The 20,097-nt window shown below is 36.9% G+C and overlaps 1 protein-coding gene across 3 annotated transcripts in view; it reads left to right on the forward strand.

Moving 5' to 3' along the window:
• NUDT9 (nudix hydrolase 9) overlaps positions 1-20,097 on the forward strand; it is a 56,413-nt gene that overhangs the window by 32,379 nt on the left and 3,937 nt on the right. For all 3 annotated transcript variants that reach the window (XM_036895922.2, XM_036895923.2, XM_036895921.2), the window contains 3 exons: positions 3,959-4,070; positions 5,757-5,903; positions 14,011-14,095. In XM_036895922.2, coding sequence (XP_036751817.2) covers positions 3,959-4,070; positions 5,757-5,903; positions 14,011-14,095 — 344 coding nt within the window. The remainder of the gene's footprint in view (positions 1-3,958; positions 4,071-5,756; positions 5,904-14,010; positions 14,096-20,097) is intronic.

Genomic DNA, 20,097 nt, shown 5'->3' on the forward strand with positions numbered 1-20,097 from the left:
GATGGACACTTAGGTTGCTTCTATATCTTGGCTATTGTAAAAAGTGCTGCAATAAACGTAGGGTGCATATGTCTTTTTGAATCTGAGAAGTTGTATTCTTTGGGTAAATTCCAAGGAGTGGGATTCTGGGGTCAAATGGTATTTCTATTTTTAGTTTTTTGAGAAATTTCCATATTGCTTTTCACAATGGTTGAACTAACTTACATTCCCACCAGCACTGTAGGAGGGTTCCACTTTCTCTGCATCCTTACCAGCATTTGTTGTTCTTAGTCTTTTTGATGCTGGCCATCCTAACTGCTGTGAGATGATATCTCATTGTGGTTTTAATTTGCATTTCCCTGATGATTAGTGATGTGGAGCATCTTTTCATGTGTTTGTTTGCCATCTGAATTTCTTCTTTGGAGAACTGTCTCTTCATATCCTCTGCCCATTTGTTAATCAGGTTATTGGCTTTTTGGGTGTTAAGGCGTGTAAGTTCTTTATATATTTTAGATGTTAACCCCTTGTCAGATATGTCATTTACCAATATATTCTCCCATACTATAGGATGCCTTTTTGTTCTGTTGATGATGTCCTTTGCCATACAAAACCTTTTTAGTTTGATGTAGTCCCATGAGTTCACTTTTGCTTTTGTTTCCCTTTCTCGAGGAGATGCGTTCAGGAAGAAGTTGCTCATGCTTATATTCAGATGTTTGCCTATGTTGTCTTCTAAGAGTTTTATGGTTTCATGACTTACATAGATTGATTCTTTTGTATTGAATTCTCATTGATATATAATCATATATTGATTTCAAGTATGCAATGCAGTTGTTCAGCAGTTACCCATATTATTAAATCCTCACCCAACTAGTGCAGTTACTATCTGGCAACATAGGAAGATGTTACAGAATCATTGGCTATATTCTCCATGCTGTACTACCCATCCCTGTAACCAGTTTATATTATAATTGAGAATTTTTGTGCCCTTTTATCCCCCTCATCCACCCTAATCCCTCCTCCATGATAACCACCAGTCATTTCTCCATATATATGAGTCTACTGCTGTTTTGTTCATTTTGTTTTGTTTTGTTTTTAGATTCCACAAGTAAGTGAAATCATATGGTATTTGTCTTTCTCCTCCTGCTTATTTCATTTAATATAATACCCTCTAGGTCCATCTATGTTGTCACAAATGGCAGGGTTTCTTTCTTTTTTATGGAAATATTCCATTGTGTACATGAACCACATCTTCTTTATCCATTCATCTATTGCTGGACACTTACATTGCTTCCATAATTTGGTTATTGCAAATAATGTGGCAATAAACATAGGATGCATGTATCTTTTTGGATCAGGGATTTTGTTTACTTTGGGTACATTCCTAGAAGTAGAAGTACTGGGTTGTATGGTATTTCTGTTTTTAGTTTTTTGAGGAACCTCCATATTGCTTTCCACAGTGGCTGTACCAATTTACATTTCCACCAACAGTGCAGGAAGGTTCCCTTCTCTCCACAGCCTCACCAACACTTTGTTATTTCTTGTCTTTTTGATAGTGTTCATTGTAACTGGTGTGAAGTGATATCTCATGGTGGTTTTGATTTGCATGTCCCTGATGATTAGTGATGTGGGAGCATCTTTTCATGTGCCTATTAGTCACCTGTGTTTCTTCTTTGGCAAAATGTCTATTCAGATCCTCCACCCATTTTTAAACAGGTTATTTGATTTTTTTTGTTATTTAGGCATGTGAGTTCTTTATATATGTTGGATGTTAAGTCCTTATTGAATAAATCACTTACAAATATATTCTCCCATGGTGTAGGTTACCTTTTTGTTCTCTTGATGGTGTCCTTTGCTGTACAGAAGTTTTTGAGTTTGATATAGTCCCATTTGTTCATTTATTGTTTCCCATGCCCAAGAAGATGTGTGCAATTGCAAAAATTGCTCATGCTTATTTTCAAGAGATTTTTGTGAATGTATCTTCTAAGGGTTTTATGGCTTCATGTTTTACATTTAGGTCTTTGATCCATTTGGAGTTTACTTTTGTGTATGGAATTAGACAGTAGGCCAGTTTCATTCTCTTGCATGTAGCTGTTCAGTTTCAGAACCCCAGTTATTAAAGAGACTGTCTTTTTCCTATTGTATATTCTTGGCTCCTTTATCATATATTAATTGACCAAGTATGTGTGGGTTTATATCTGGGCTCTCTATTCTGTTCCATTGATCTATGGGTCTGATCTTGTGTTAGTACCATACTGTTTTGATTACTGTAGCTTTGTAGTAGAGGCCTGAGGTCAGGAAGTATAATACCCCCAGCTTTGTTCTTCCTTCTCAGGATTACTTTGGCTATTTGTGCTCTTTTGTGGGTCCATATGAATTTTAGGATTATTTGCTCTAGTTCACTGAAAAATATCATTGGTATTTTGATAGAGATTGCATTGAATCTGTAAATTGCTATGTGCAGGATGGCCATTTTGACAATACTGATTCTTCCTATCCATGATCATGGGATAGATTTCCATTTATTTGTGTTTTCTTTAATTTCTCTTGTCAGAGTCTTACAGTTTTCAGAGTACAGGTCTTTCATCTTCTTGGTTAGGTTTATTCCTAGGCATTATATTCTTTTTGATGCAATTATAAATGGAATTCTTTTTCTGATTTCTCATTCTGCTTAGTTCAGTGTTAGTATATAGGAATGCAACAGATTTCTGTGTATTGATTTTGTATCCTGCAACTTTGCTGAATCCAGTTATTTATTAGTTCTAATAGTTCTTGGTAGAGTCTTTAGGGTTTTCTATATATAATATCATGTCATCTGCAAATAGTGACAGTTTAACTTCTTCCTTATCAATTTGGATGCCTTTTATTTCTTTGTAATGTCTAATTGCCATGGCTAGGACCTCCAGTACTATGTTGATTAAGAGTGGTGAGAGTGGACATCCTTGTCTTATTCCTGATCTTAAAGGAAAAGCTTTTAGCTTTTCACCATTGAGTACATTAGCTGTGGGTTTGTCATGTATGGCCTTTACTATGTTGAGCTACATACCCTCTATACTCATTTTGTTGGGTCTTTATCATGAATGGTTGTTGAGTTTTTTCAAATGCTTTTTCAGTATCTATTGAGATGATCATGTGGTTTTTGTCCTTTTTGTTAATGTGGTGTATGACATTGACTGATTTACGAATATTGTACCATCCTTGCATCCCTGAATAAATCCCACTTGGTCATGATGCATGATCCTTTTGATGTATTTTTGAATTTGTTTGCTTATATTTTATTGATAAATTTCACATCTATGTAGTATTAGAACAATTCTTAAAATTGGGTGAGGAGAGGTGGATATGATGATAGGAAGGGGAAGGGGAGATGTGTGAACATCTTGGAAAAAGTGCATTAACATTGTCTTGATACTTTTTAAAAAACCACATGCAATCAATTCAAACTAAAAAATTAAAGGATAGAGTGTGACTTTTTTTTGTTTTAATCAAAGTGACATAAGGACTGAGAAGCACTACTACTTTTGAGATCATTTGAGCCTTTATCATATGATCTGCTTTTCTGATAAGACAGATGAGCTGTTAAAAGCAAATATTACCAGATCTTTTACACTACCTGTAATTCTTAAAAAGGGTCCTTGGACTTTTTTTTTCTTTTAACTTTTACAACCCTTCTTTTAAATTCTTTTCTGCTTTTAAGCTTCCTTTTTTGATAGTACTTTAAATAGGAAAAACTATTTATATCTTGAATTTTCATTACAGAGAATCTTTCATGAAAAGTACACATTTGTCATGGCTGGTAACAGTTGCTAAGTATAGAACATTTCTAATTCAAACGAACTTTCTTGGGTAAAACTAGCCGATTTGAGGTTCATTTATATATTCTGTTATAAAGAGAACTACATCTTTGTAACTTTGTCTCAAGCTTGAGATAGAATCTTAGTCTTTGTTCTAAATTGTTGTGATCTTTCATTACTATTTACAGGTGGAAAAGGGATAGATGTGGAAATAAAGTCCCCCACCGCATTTCTGGGAAAAACATCTTACAGTTTGTTGCCATAAAAAGGAAAGACTGTGGAGAATGGGCAATCCCCGGGGTAAGCATTAAAACAAAACCAAATGAATGTCTTAACTTCTTTTTAGGTGCTTTGTTTATTACAGGGTGGTAGTGTGTTGATCTCTTCTGCTCTGGGTCTCCTCCATCTTCCCCACCTCAGATGGTGATGCTCGCGATACCGTCGCTGCAGTGACTGTCCTGCCAGTCACATGTTCAGGACAATCGAAGGCCGTTAGGATCTGGGTCTCATTCTTAAGCCCCTGGGAAAGCACATGAAGCTTGTGTCCTGGCCTTTCCACTTTGTGAGTTGAGTGATAGGGAGTTCAGACTCTCATCTTTAAAATAAAGATAATCGTATCTACTTCACAGGATTACTAGAGAGAGCATATAGAGTGCTTTATAATGGCATAAAGTTACATACTCCTTAATGTTGGGTCCCATCTCAGAACTCAACTCCTACTCTAAGCCTTAGGTAAGACTTTTAGCATTTTTTTGTTAAATTCTGGTAACTTAGCCATAATAAAAAAGATAACTTTTATTATTTACTGTTCCTTATAGTTTAAAAATTTCCTCTAATATCATCAGGAAGAATGTACTTTTGTTGAGTTGTTAACAGTGGTACATTTTAAGTCTCTTTGTAAAATGTGTATGTGTGTGGCAGAGGTTTTGTGTCTTATGCCATATTGTGAAATGGAGATAGTTTGACAAGAAGATGACTCTTAATATACATACTACAATCTTCAAGAATGTTTTTTCTCTGTAGTATAAAAGTAGAATATAAATAAAGGTCTTAGCTGACTGCGGTAAAAGCTTATGAGCCAAATAGTCAAACTTCACTCATGCTGAGTGCGAAACACAATAATGATTCCATCAGAGGATTTTATATTTTTATTGTTATTTGAAATGCTGACCAGTCAGGGAGCTGTTGTCATTGATAACATTTTGAGAATCATTCATATAATCAACATACTTTGAGTATCTGCCTTTTTTTTTTTTTTTGGTCAGCCAATTTTCTAGACACTGAGGATACAACAGAGCAACATAAACAAATATCCCTGTCCTCTTGGTGCTCACATCAGTGAGGGAGACAGATTATGTAAGATAAATAAGTTGTATGTTAGAAGATGTAAATGTTAAAAATAACTAAAGCAGGGAAGGGGACAAGGAAGTGTTTGAGAGTTTGCAGTTTTAGGTAGGGTGGTTAGGGGTCTCCTGAGAAGGTAACAGTTGAGTAAAGATCTGAAGGAGATAAATGAGTGAATTATGTGGCTATCTGGGGAAAAGCATCTCAGACAGAAATAATAGCAGGTGCAAAAGTAATCCTAAGGCGGGATATCTGGCATGCATGTCCTAGGAACACTGAGGAGGTCAGTGTGGCTTAAATGGAATTGAATTGGAATGAAAAATGAGAAAGTATCCATGTGCGTAATCTTTCTTGCCTCCAGGCTTTCCTTCCTTAGCTTGAGTTTGGAATATACCAGGAAAGGAGTCTGATTGACTCAGTTTACCATAGGCTAACTTTGGGCCAATCACTGTGGTCAAATGTATGAGATACCCTGGTAGGCTGCTTGTACAGAAGCAGATGGTTTAGAGAATATTTCACAGAGGATTGGGGATCATGGTTATGGGCAGACAAAACAATGAATATCCACTGCATCACTCAGCAAAAATTTGTTGAATGGATTAAAGCTTATTACTTTTTTTAATGCAAAAATGTGACTCTTAGGGGATGGTGGATCCAGGAGAGAAGATTAGTGACACGCTGAAAAGAGAATTTGGTGAGGAAGCTCTCAACTCCTTACAGAAATCCAGTACTGAAAAGAGAGAATTAGAGGAGCAGTTGTACAGACTCTTCAGCCAGGAGCATCTAGTGGTAAGAACTGGTAGTTCCTAGCAAGGACTTAATACTGTGGCTTAGTGAAAATTACTTTAAAGTTCTGGAAATCTGGTAGATCATTCTTTGAATAAAGTGTAATACTGGTATATTTGAAATACATATTCATAAAAACAACTTTAATTGTAGGATATTTTCATTGAAAGTAGATTTCTACTTAAAGTTTTATAGCCCTTATAGTTTTAGGTCAGTTACATCATTTATTATGATACATTTTTTCCTTTTAGTTTTTATTCAGGTGTGAGCTGATATGATACTGAGCTCATACATCCAACAGAAAACCTTTTAAAAAAACATTTGCCTGAATTAATCTCTTTTGAAAGGATATTTACATTTTAAATGATGTTATTCATAATTTTTCTGGTTGATTACCATTTATGTCTCATGTCTGTTTTGTCTACATATCCTTTGTGATTTAAAAAGTCACCTTATAAGGTGTATGTGCACTAATAATAAGGAAAAGGACAGATTTTCTTTTTTTGTTGGCCTTTGTTTGGGTTGCTTTGTTTTCTTTCTAGAATTAGGATTTCTTAATTATTTATGTGTCATCCATTTTTTTTGGATCACATTTGTGTAAGAGGGCTAGATCCAAACCTTTTCAAATATTGATAGCTTAAATATTAGTCTAACTAACTTGATTTATAGAACTCCTTTTTATAACTAAAAGAAATCTTTGTATGTCTGAAACTATAATCACAGAAATTATTAAAACAGAAACATTCTTAAAATTATAGAGCCTTAGAAAATCATATGGCCCAGATTACTTAAATGGTTCTTGATTATTGTTCCCTAGGAAATTTAAGACAAGCATATGGAATGCTACATAAAAGGTTCTATGATATTTACATTTCTTTTTATAAAAGGTGTTAATAAAATGAGTCCCTTACATATAGGCATTTTAAAATGGAGCTGGGAGAGGGGATTAAAGATGGTGGCATGAGAGGTGAGACAGAGACCTCCTCTTAAAACCACATATAACATGAAAATATAATTAGTACAACTAATCCTGAAAGAGCAACAGGAATGAAGGCTATGCAAGACTACATACACCTGGAGAAAAGAGCAGACCTTACAGAACAGGGTAATGTACCAAAGCCGTGACCCAGTGGGGCCCAAGCCCTTACCCCACCCTAGCTCACTGGTGGGAGGAAGAGAAATGGAGCAGAGAGGGAGTGGAGGCCTGGAGCTGCAGAACACCTAGCCCTGGAGATCTGCTCTGGGAGCACAAACCTACATTTGCATGGTACTCTGGTGAGTAGTGGGGTTGGAAAGCTAAGACAAGCGGAATACCTGGAGAGACTGAGATTCCAGCTACTTGTGGAAAACTGGGATCCATATCTGGCTGATTTGGGTGGGCAGTCTGAGAGACTTCCTAAAAGCGAGAGGGCTGCTAAAGGGGCAAGGATTGCACAGAACTTACTGCTCAGGAGAAAGGACAGGTAGACAAAATTGTTTGGGAGCACTCTTCCCAGCAGGTTGGGAACTTTCACAATCCTCAGGTGCTCCATCCCCCTGGCTGACTGCGCAGCTCCAAGGCCCCCCTCCATGATATGCAGCCTGCTGCACCTTCCTCCTGGCACCTGGCTCGCTCTCAAACCAGCAAATGCTGCCCTGGCATCAGGCCAGCCAGAGGGAAGCCCCACCTACAGCAGCTCCAAATGCAAAGCATAAAGGCTTACACCTGTGTGTTTGGCCCACTGGCTCTGGCAGTGGAGACAGGCATAGCAGCCGGGAAGAAGGAAACAGCTCTTTCCTCTCCCCAGGCACCAGCACCACTCCCCTGTGACCCCTGACATTGCTTCAGGGGCTGAGCAGCTCCAGTGAGTAGAGCTTCTGGACACTAGAGGGCGCCATATACAAATGTGAAATATCAAAAGAACCTGGTTCAAAGCAAAAACTCAACAACAACAGAAAAAGGGTCAAATGAGACTGAACTAATCAATCTTTGTGAAAGAGATTTCAAAATAAAAATCATTAACATGCTACTGCAGGTACAGAAAAATATTCAAGAACTCAGGGATGAATTTAGGATGGGGATCCAATTGCTGAAGAACACAATGGAGTGTTTTAAAAAGCAGATTAGATATGGTGGAGGAGACAATAAATGAAAAAGAAATTAGAGAAGAGGAATACAAAGAAGCTGAGGCACAGAGAGATAAAAGGATCTCTAGGAATGAAAGAACACTGAGAGAACTGTGTCACCAATCCAAATGGAACAATATTCATCGTATAGGGGTACCAGAAGAGGAAGAGAGAGAAAAAGGGATAAAAAGTGTCTTTGAGGAAGTAATTGCTGAAAACATCCCCAATCTGTGGAAGGAGATAGTCTCTCAGGCCATGGAGGTGCACAGATCTCCCAACGCAAGGGGAGCCAAGGAGGACAACACCAAGGCATATAATAACTAAAATGGCAAAGATCAAGGATAAGGACAGATGATTAAAAGCAGCCAGAGGGAGAAAAGATCACATACAAAGGAAAACCCATCAGGCTATCATCAGACTTCTCAACAGAAACCTTACAGGACAGAAGGGAGTGGCATGATGTATTTAATGCAATGAAGCAGAAGGGCCTCGAACCGAGAATACTCTATCCAGGAAGATTATCATTTAAATTTGAAGGAGGGATTAAACAATTTCCAGATAAGCAAAAGCTGAGAGAATTTACCTCCAAGAAACCATCTCTACAGTGCATTTTGGAGGGACTGCTATAGATGGAAGTTCCTAAGGATAATAGCTGTCATCAGAGGTAATAAAAAGGTATAGACAAAGAGTACAGAATATGATACCTAATATATAAAGAATGGAGAAGGAAGAAAAGGAGGGAAAAACATAAAGAACCTTCAGATTGTGTTTGTAATAGCATACTATGTGAGTTAAGTTAGACTCTTAGATAGTAAGGAAGTTACCCTTGAACCTTTGGTAACCACGAATCTAAAGCCTGCAATGGCAATAACTACATACCTATCGATAATCACCCTAAATGTAAATGGTCTGAATGCACGAATCAAAAGACGTAGAGTCACCGAATGGATAAAAAAACAAGACCCATCTATATGCTGCCTACAAGAGACTCACTTCAAATGCAAAGACATACACAGACTAAAAGTAAAGGGATGGAAAAAGATATTTCATGCAACTAATAGGGAGAAAAAAGCAGGTATTGCAGTACTTGTATCAGACAAAACAGACTTTAAAACAGAAGGTCACAAGAGACAAAGAAGGACATTACATAATGATAAAGGGGTCAATCCAACAAGAGGATATAATTATTATAAAGATCTATGCATCTAACACAGGAACACCTACATATGTGAAACAAATAATAACAGAATTAAAAGGGGAAATAGAATGCAATGCATTCATTCTAGGAGACTTCAACACTCTACTCACTCTGAAGCACAGATCAACCAGAGAGAAAATAAGTAAGGAAACAGGGGCACTGAACAACACATTAGAACAAATGGACCTAACAGACATCTACAGAACTCTACACCCAAAAATAGCAGGATACATATTCTTAAGTGCACATGGAACATTTTCAAGAATAGATCATATCCTAGGCCAGAAAAAGAGCCTCAGTAAATTAAAACAGATTGAAATTGTACCAACCAGTTTCTCAGACCACAAAGGTATGAAACTAGAAATAAATTATGCAAAGAAAATGAAAAAGCCCACAAACACATGGAGGCTTAGCAACATGCTCCTAAATAACCAATGGATCAATGACCAAATAAAAACAGAGATCAAGCAATATTTGGAGACAAATGACAACAATAATTCAACACTGCAAAATCTGTGGGATCCAGCAAAGGCCATGCTAAGAGGGAAGTATTTTGCAATACAGGCCTACCTCAGGAAAGAACAACAATCCCATATGAACCGTCTAAACTTACAATTAACAAAACTAGAAAACGAAGAACAAATGAGGCCCAAAGTCAGTAGAAGGAGGGACATAATAAAGATTAGAGCATAAATAAATAAAATCATGAATAAAATAATAGAAAAAAATTAATGAAAGCAGGAGCTGGTTCTTCAAGAAAATAAACAAAATAGATAAACCCAAAGTCAGACTTAAAGGGTCTACACACATAAACAGGATCAGAAATGAGAAATGAAAAATCACTACGGACACCACAGAAATACAAAGAATTATGAGAGAATACTATGAAAAATTATATGCTAGCAAACTGGATAACCTAGAAGAAATGGACAACTTTCTAGAAAAATACAACCTTCCAAGGCTAACCCAGAAAGAAACTAAATATCTGAACAGACCAATTACTAGCAATGAAATTGAATTGGTAATGAAAAAAACTACCTAAGAACAAAACAGCTGGACCAGATGGCTTCCCCAGTGAATTTTATCAGACATTTAGTGAAGACCTAATACCCATTTTCCTTAAAGTTTTCCAAAAAGTAGAAGAGGTGAAAATACTTTCAAACTTATTCTATGAGGCCAGCATCACCCTAATACCAAAACCAGGCAAAGACATCACAACAAAAGAAAATTACAGACCAATATCCCTGATGAACACGGATGTAAAAATACTCAACAAAATATTAGCAAACTGTATTAAAAAATACATCAAAAAGATCATAGGAATTTACTCTAAGAATGCAGGAGCCCAGTTGCAAAAAGAAATATGCATGCCTATGTTTATTGCAGCAATATTTACAAAAGCCAAGAAATGGAAGCAGCCTAAGTGTCCAGCAGTAGATGAATGGATAAAGAAGATGTGGTACATATACACAATGGAATATTATTCAGCCTTAAGAAGAAAACAAATCCTACCATTTGCAACAACATGGATGGAGCTAGAGGGTATAAGTGAAATAAGCCAGGTGGAGAAAGACAAGTATCAAATGATTTCACTATCAAATGATTTCACTCATCTGTGGAGTATAAGAACAAAGCAAAAAGTGAACAAACAAAACAGCAGCAGACTCACAGAACCCAATAATGGACTAACAGTTACCAAAGGGAAAGGGACTGGGGAAGGTGGGTGGGAAGGGAGGGATAAGGGGAATAAGGGGCATTATGATTAGCACACATAATTTAGGAGGGTCATGGGGAAGGCAGTATAGAACAGAGAAGATAAGTAGTGACTCCATAGCATCTTACTATGCTGATGGACAGTGACTGTAATGAGGTAGGTGGTGGAGACTTGATAATGGGGGAAACCTAGTAACCAAAATGTTGCTCATGTAATTGTATATTAATGATACAAAAAAATTACAATAAGTAAATAAATAAATAAAGATCATCCATCATGATCAAGAAGGATTTATTCCAGGGATGCAAGGATGGTACAATATTAGAAAATCCATCAACATCATACACCACATCAACAAAAAGGACAAAAACCACATGATCGTCTCCACAGACGCTGAAAAAGAATTTGACAAAATTCAACATCCATTCATGATAAAAACTCTCAACAAAATGGGTACAGAGGGTAAGTATCTCAACATAATAAAGACCATATATGATAAACCCACAGCCAACATCATACTTAACAGCGAGAAGCTGAAAACCTTTCCTTTAAGATCAGGAACAAGACAAGGATGCCCACTCCACTTTTATTCCATAGTTCTGGAGGTCCTCACCATGGCAATCAGACAATGCAAAGAAATAAAAGGCATCCAGATTGGTAAAGAAGAAGTTAAATTGTCACTGTTTTCAGAAGACATGATATTGTACATAAAAAACCCTAAAGAATCCACTCCAAAACTACTAGATCTAATATCTGAATTCAGCAAAGTTGCAGGGTACAAAATTAATACACAGAGATCTGTTCCATTCCTATACACTAAAGATGAACTAGTAGAAACAGAAATCAGGAAAATAATTCCATTCACAATTGCATCAAAAAGAATAAAATATCTAGGAATAAACCTAACCAAGGAAGTGAAAGACCTATACTCTGGAAACTACAAGACACTCATGAGAGAAATTAAAGAAGATACCAATAAATGGAAATACATCCCGTGCTTATGGATAGGAAGAATTAATATTGTAAAAATGGCCATCCTGCCTAAAGCAATCTACAGATTCAATGCAATCCCTATCAAATTACTAACAGCATTCTTAAATGAACTATAGCAAATAGTTCTGAAATTCATATGGAACCACAAAGACCCCAAATAGCCAAAGTAATCCTGCGAAGGAAGAATAAAGCTAGGGGATTACACTCCCCGACTTCAAGCTCTACTACAAAGCCACAGTAAACAAGACAATTTGGTACTGGCACAAGAACAGATCCATAAACCAGTGGAACAGACTAGAGAGCTCAGATATAAACCCAAGTATGTATGGTCGATTAATATACAATAAAGGAGCCATGGGCATACAATGGGGAAATGACAGCCTCTTCAGCAACTGGTGTTGGCAAAACTGGACAGCTATATGCAAGAGAATGAAACTGGATTGTTGTGTAACTCCATACACAAAAGTAAATTCGATATGGATCAATGACCTGAATGTAAGTCATGAAACACTCAGAACAAAAAGGTATCCGACAGTACTGGAGAATATATTTCTAAGCAACATATCCAACAAGGGGTTAACATCCAAAATATGTAAAGAACTCACAAGCCTCAACATGCAAAAAGCAAATAACCTGATTAAAAAATTGGGCGGAGGATATGAACAGACAATTCTCCAAAGAAGAAATTCAGATGGCCAACAGGCACATGAAAAGATGCTGCACATCACTAATTACCAGAGAAATGCAAGTAAAAACCACAAGGAGATATCACCTCACACCAGTTACGATGTCACGTATCGAAAATACTAAGAAAACAAATTCTGGTGAGATGCGGAGCAAAGGGAACCCTTCTACACTGCTGGTGGGAATGTAAACTAGTTCTAACCATTGTGGGAAGAAATATGAAGTATCCTCAAAAAACTAAAAATAGAAATACCATTTGACCTGGGAATTCCACTTCTTGGGATTTACCCAAAGAAAACAAGTTCTTAGATTCAAAAAGACATATGTACCCCTGTTTATTGCAGCAGTATTTACAATAGCCAAAATATGGAAGCAACCTAAGTGTTTATCAGTAGATGAATGGATAAAGAAGACAAGGTACATATACACGATGGAATACTACTCAGCCATAAGCAAGAAACAAATCCTACCATTTGCAACAACATGGATGGAGCTGGATGATATTATGCTCAGTGAAATAAGCCAGGCAGAGAAAGACAAGTACCAAATGATTTCCCTCATTTGTGGAGTATAAAAATGAAACAAAACTGAAGGAACAAAAGAGCAACAGACTCACAGACTCCAAGGAGGGACTGGTGGTTACCAAAGGGGAGGGCGGGTCAGGAGGGAGGGAGAAGGGGATTGAGGGGTATTATGATTGGCACTCATGGTGTGTAGGGGATCATGGGGAAGACAGTGTAGCACAGAGAAGGCAAATAGTGTATCTGTGGCATATTACTACGCTGATGGGCAGTGACTGCAATGGGGCATGGGGGGGACACAATAATATGGGTGAATGTAGGAACCACATTGTTTTTTTAAGAGGTGGGCGTTATGTACATCCTCACCAGGTGGAATCATGAACTTTTGAACTGGGTCAAACCACAGATGCTCCAAGGACTCAGCCTGAACACCTGCACCTTCCTGGTAAAGGGTTTTGCTTAATGATAGCCTTAGCAACCGGTTATGTTTAGTGAAGATTAGCTTTCTGCTGCCAGCACCAGTCAAAATTCTTTGTGAACAACGTATACAAGTATTCCCTTTCTGTCTTTAAAAACCCATGACTTTTGATCCCTGGTGGGTTACTCCCCAAATCTGTATTCCCTGAATTGCAATTCTTTGATCCCCAAAAACACTTCTGCTAATTGCCTCCTGACAATTTTAGGGTGGCCCATTTTTTATTTGGTAAAAAACATGTAACATATAATTTACCATCTTAGCCACTTTTAAGTGTACATGTAAATAATGTTAATTATATACACATCGTTTTGAAACAGGATATTTACATTTCTGATTCATATGAGGGTAATGTGGTTCTCCTCTACATACTACTGTTTCACTCTACACTTTTGTTGTCTGTCTTCTTTTAAAAATAGATATACAAGGGATATGTTGATGATCCTCGAAACACCGATAATGCATGGATAGAGACAGAAGCTGTGAACTACCACGATGAAACAGGTAAATTTTACTTGTCCTTACTAAAATGACTGCATTGTGGGTCAGTTTTAGTCAGATAGCCCACTAGGGCATAATGAAATCTGGACTTTTTTAGCATCTTAAGCCAATCAACTACTGATTATAGGATTATATTTATATGAAACCAAAATTGTTGATATTTAAAGAATACATAAAACAAAGTCTTAAAAGTGTTGCCAGGACCTAATTTCCTTTAATCCATTGGTAGCACATAAGACTGAAGTTGAATTGATAGAATAAAATTTTGTGCCATAAAGCTGTCAAATTGTATTGTATGAGTCCAGTTGTGTGAAACAAAAATAAAAGCCACTGGAGATCTAGGTAGAAAGTATAGCCTGATAAAGCGAATGGGATTTATATCTGTTGTACTGTTAGAAATAATTTTATAGTAAGTATGTGTTAGTACAACACAAAACAACACCAAAATTATTCTAAGCATTGACAAAATTTTAAATGAATGCTTTTACTGGTCCATGGATTTAAACGTTTGGAAGGTGGGGTGGAATCAAATCTGTTATTTAAAAAAGTGAAGGAAAATTTGTGGTCTTAAAATCAATTAATATCTTTATACGTTTGATGGCTTCTTTTGAAACATTTTATTGCCAAATTGCATGGTGTTTTTAAATACTTTGTTCTCATCTGTAGCATAACGAACTGAGGGTAACCTATTAGAGAACCGAATGTTCTGCTCATGGCTCTCTTCTGGGCTGTGCAACCATGTGCAAATCAGTTGTTTTCTTGTACTCAGTTTTTCAGTCATAAAATGGACGAACTAGAAGATCTGTCACTTTTACAGTCTGTGTTTTGCTTGTTGAACTTTGGGACCACCTTCCAGCACTATTTCTACTACTTGTATACAACTACTCTAATCAAAGAATTAGAAGTGTTCATCCTGTATTGAGAACTTAGGAGAAATATTTTAGAGGGAGGAATATGCAAATGTAACTTAGAAGCAGGTCTGTAGCACTTAAGTACTCAAAAATTTGTTCACTATTTATTTTGGAGATTAGAAACAATGACTGATCCTCCAGAGGTTGATGAAATAGTTGATGAGTTGTTCGAATCACTGTTTTTGGCCATCCAAGCTCTCTTTAAACTTAAAAAGTTTCTGATCTGAGAAACCAAAATCTCTGCCATGTCTGAGTCTGATTTTGGTGCCTCCTTTGTCTCCTAAGACTGTGCTTTTGCCTTTTAGCTTGCCTTGCAGTGTTTTTTGAAAGCTGGACATGATGCATCCAGTAAAAGGAACTGAGGCAAATAGGCCTTTAGTGTGAGGTTTTATGTTTATCTGACTGGGAGATAAGCTGTGCTTAGTATTTGCTGCAGTTGTAGGTGTCAGAGGCTAGAATTTTCTTCAGGGTCCTTGTTTTTGTCTTATCTGTTGTCTTTGGATTTCCCTGGAGACTTAAAGTAGTTCCTAGCTGTGGAGATCTTTTGGTCTGGTTCCCCTGTGATTCTGCAGGAGCCCTCTTGGTGTGCTGGTGAGCTGTGGGGGCTGGTTCTCCTGTGATTAGGTCTCAGTTTTCGGTGAGCTTGCACCCCTGGGCTGTGACCTTCACAGCTGCTTCTCAGCTTCCCCCCTACACCCTCGCTCTGGAGTTGGGTATTTCCCTTCCCCCTGGTTGGTTAGGCCTTGGTAAAGTGCTTTTCTTTAACTGAATGCTTTGGATGTATTTCATAATGGTTATTTTCTTCTCTCCTGCTGTAAGCAAGTGGTGATTTTTGTCCAGTCTTCACCCTGAGAACCTGATAGCATTCCTGGAGGTAAAACTCATGAAAATGTGACACCCCCTCACCCCACCTGCCACCCTAAGACTGGATCTCCAGGAGATTTATTTCTCAAGCTAGTATATAGATCAGTTTCCAGTCTATAGATTCATTTCCAGAAATTAGTCAGTTAACCTTTTAAAAAATTAAAGTATAGTTGTTATACAATCATATTGGTTTCAAGTATACAACACAGTGGTTCAACAGCTACCCATATTATTAAATCCTTTCCCCAACTAGTGCAGTTAGTATCTGTCAACATGAAAGATATTACAGAATCATTGGCTATATTCTCCACACAGCACTTCCATCCCTGTGACCAACTTATGGTTGAGATTTTTGTGCTTCTTTGTCCCCCTCACCATCTCCACCCACCCACTGCAGATCCATCCCCATGGTAACCAGCAAACACTTCTCAGTATCTATGCAAACTGCAACAATTTTTTTTTATTGAAGTATAGTGTGTATACAATCTTATATTCAACTATACAGCAGTGGTTCAACAGTTTACCCATATTATTAAATCCTCACCCCAACTAGTGCAGTTACTATTTGGCAACATAGGAAGATGTTACAGACAGAATCATTGGCTATATTCTCCATGCTTTTCTACCACCCCCGTGTCCAACTTATATTATGATTGAGAATTTTTGTGCCCTTTTATCCCCTCCCCCAGCTCTATCCCCCCATGGTAACCACCAGTCACTTCTCAGTGTCTATGAGTCTATTGCTATTTATTTTGTTTTGTTTTTATATTCCACATATAAGTGAAATCATATGGTATTTGTCTCCACCAAGCTTATTTCATTTAACATAATACCCTTTAGGCCCATCCATGTTGTTGCAAATGGTAGGATTTCTTTCTTTTTTATGGCTGAATAATATTCCATTGTGTATATGAACCATGTCTTCTTTATCCATTCATCTATTGATGGACACTTAGGTTGCTTCCATACCTTGGCTATTGTAAATAATGTGGCAGTAAACGTAGGGGTGCATATATCTTTTCTAATCAGGGATTTTGTTTTCTTGGGTAAATTCCTAGAAGTGGAATTACTGGGTCATATGGTATTTCTATTTTTACTTTTTTGAGTAACCTCCATACTGTTTTCCATAGTGGCTGCACCAACTGACATTCCCACCAACAGTGTTAGGAGGGTTCCATTTTCTCTACATTCTTACCAGCAGTTGTTTCTTGTCTTTTGGATAGTGGACAAAAGACGTTTCCTAACTGGTGGGAGGTGATATTTCATTGCAGTTTTGATTTGTATTTCTCTTACGATTAGTGATGTGGAGCATCTTTTATGTGCCTATCGGCCATCTGTATGTCTTCTTTGGAAAAATGTCTTTTCAGGTGCTCTGCCCATTTTTTAATGAGGCTATTTGTTTTTTCGGTGTTGAGTCATATGGGTTCTTTATATAATTTGGATGTTAACCCCCTTACTGGATAAATCATTTATGAATATATTCCCCCATACTATAGGCTGCCCTTTTATCTGTTGATGGTATCCCTAGCTGTACAGAAGCATTTTAGTTTGATGTAGTCCTACGTGTTCATTTTTTTTTTGTTTCTGTTGCCCAGTGAGATGGGTCCAGAAAAGATTGCTCCTGCTCATGTTCAAGAAATTTTTGCCTATTTTTCTTCTAAGAGTTTTATGGTTTCATGTTTTAGGTCTTTAATTCATTTTGAGTTTGCTTTTGTGTATGTTGTTAGACAGTAATCCATTTTTATTCTCCTGCTTATAGCTTTTCAGTTTTCCCAACACCATTTATTGAAAAGACTGTCTTTTTACCATTGCATATTTATGGTTCCATTATAGTATATTAATTGACTACATATGCATTGGTTTATTTATGGGCTCTCTATTCTGTTCCATTGATCTATGGGTCTGTTCTTATGCAGTACCATACTGTTTTGATTACTGTAGCTTTGTAGTATAGCTTGAAGTCAGGGAGTGTCATACCCCTAGCTTTGTTCTTCTTCTCAAGATTGCTTTGACTTTTCAGGGTCTTTTGTGGTTCCATATGAATTTTGAGATTATTAGCCTTAGCCCATTGAAAAATGACACTGGCACAAGAACAGACTCATAGATCAGTGGGATAGAGTGTGAATATAAACCTACACGTATATGGTCAATTAATATATGACAAAGGAGCCATGAATATACAATGGGAAAACACAACCTCTTCAATAACTTGTGTTGGGAAAACTGGACAGCTACATGCAAGAGAATGAAACTGGATTATTAACTCCATACACAAACGTAAACTCGAAATGGATTAAAGACCTAAATGTAAGCCATGAAATCTTAAAACTCTTTGAAGATAACATAAGCAAAAGTCTGAACAATTCCTGGACACATCTCCTTAGGAAAGGGAAACAAAGTAAAAAATGCACAAGTGGGACTTTATCAAACTAAAAAATCTCTGTACAGCAAAGGACACCATCAACAGAATAAAAAGGAAACCTACACCATGGGAGAATATATTTGTAAACAATTTATCCAATAAGGAGTTAATGTCCAATATATATAAAAAACTCACCTCAACATCAAAAAATCAAATAATCAGATTTAAAAAAATGGTGGAGCACCCAAACAAACATTTTTCCAAAGAAGAAATACAGATGGCCAACAGGCAAATGAAAAGATGCTCCATGTCACTAATCATCAGAGAAATGCAAATCAAAACCACACTGAGGTATCATCTCCCACCAGTTAGGAGGTGTCTTTTAGCCACTATCAAAAGATAAAAAATAACAAGTGTTGCTGAGGATGTGAAAAAAGGAAACCCTCCTACCGTGTTGGTGGGAATGTCAATTGGTGCAGCCACTGTGGAAAGCAGTATGGAGTTTGCTCAAAAAACTAAAAAAATAAAAATAGAAATTCCATAGGACCTACTAGTTCCACTGCTAGAAATTTACCCAAAGAAAACAAAATCCCTGATTCAAAAAGATAGATGTACCCCTATGTTTATTGCTACATTATTTACAATATCCTGATTATGGCAGCATCCAAAGTTTCCATCAATAAATAAATGGATAAAGAAGATGTGGTACATATACAAAATGGAATGTTATTCCTGCATAAAAAGGAAAGAAATCCTGCCATTTGCAACAACATGGATGGACCTAGAGGGTATTATGCTAAGTGATATAAGCCAGGTGGAAAAATATAAATACCATATGATTTCACTTACATGTGGAAATCTAAAAATAAGCAAAACAAAATCATAGCAGTAGACTCATAGACACTGAGAAATGATTGGTTCCCATGGGGAATGGATTGGGATGCATGGGTGGGGAGGGCTTGGGGAATAAAAGGGTACAAAAGTTCTCATCATAATGTAAGTTAGACACAGGAATGGTAGTAAAGCATAGAGAATATAGCCAAAGATACTGTAACACCCTCCTATGTTGCCAGATGGTAACTGCACATGTTGGGGTGAGGATTTAATAATATGGGTAACTGTTGAACCACTGTGTTCTATATTTGAAACCAATATAAGATTGTATATCAATGATAACTTTAATTTAAAAAAATGCATTGGTATTTTGATCGGGATTGCATTTAATCTGTAAATTGTTTTGGGCAGGATGGTCATTTTGACAATATTAATTTTTCCTGTCCATGAACATGGGATAGGTTTCCATTTATTCATGTCTTCAATTTCTATAATCAGTGTCATAGTTTTCAGAGTATAGATCTTTCACTTCCTTGGTTAGGTTTATTCCTAGGTATTGTTCTTTTTTATGCATTTGTAATTGAAATTGCTTTCCTGGTTTCTTTTTCTGCTAGTTCGTTGTTCACATATAGGCATGCCATACATTTTCATATATTGATTTTGTATCCTGCAGTGTTGCTGAATCCAGTTTTTCTAAATTTTTTTGGGTCTTGAGGGTTTTCTATATATAATATCATGCCATCTGCAAATAATTACTGTTTTGCCTCTTCCTTACCATTTGGATGCCTTTTTCCTTTGTTTTTTGTCTGATTGCTGTGGCTAGGACTTCCAGTACTATGTTGGATAAAACTGGTGAGAGTGGGCATCCTATCTTGTTCCTGATCTTAGAGGAAAAGCTTTCAGCTTTTTGCTGTTAAGTATGATGTTAGTCATATAAGGCCTTTATTACGTTGAGGTACAAACCCTCCATATCCATTCTGTTGAGATTTCATCAACAAATAAATGGATGTTGAAGTTTGTCATATGCTCTTTAA

Source organism: Manis pentadactyla, chromosome 5, assembly GCF_030020395.1.
Source record: "Manis pentadactyla isolate mManPen7 chromosome 5, mManPen7.hap1, whole genome shotgun sequence".
Classification (NCBI taxonomy): Eukaryota; Metazoa; Chordata; class Mammalia; order Pholidota; family Manidae; genus Manis; species Manis pentadactyla.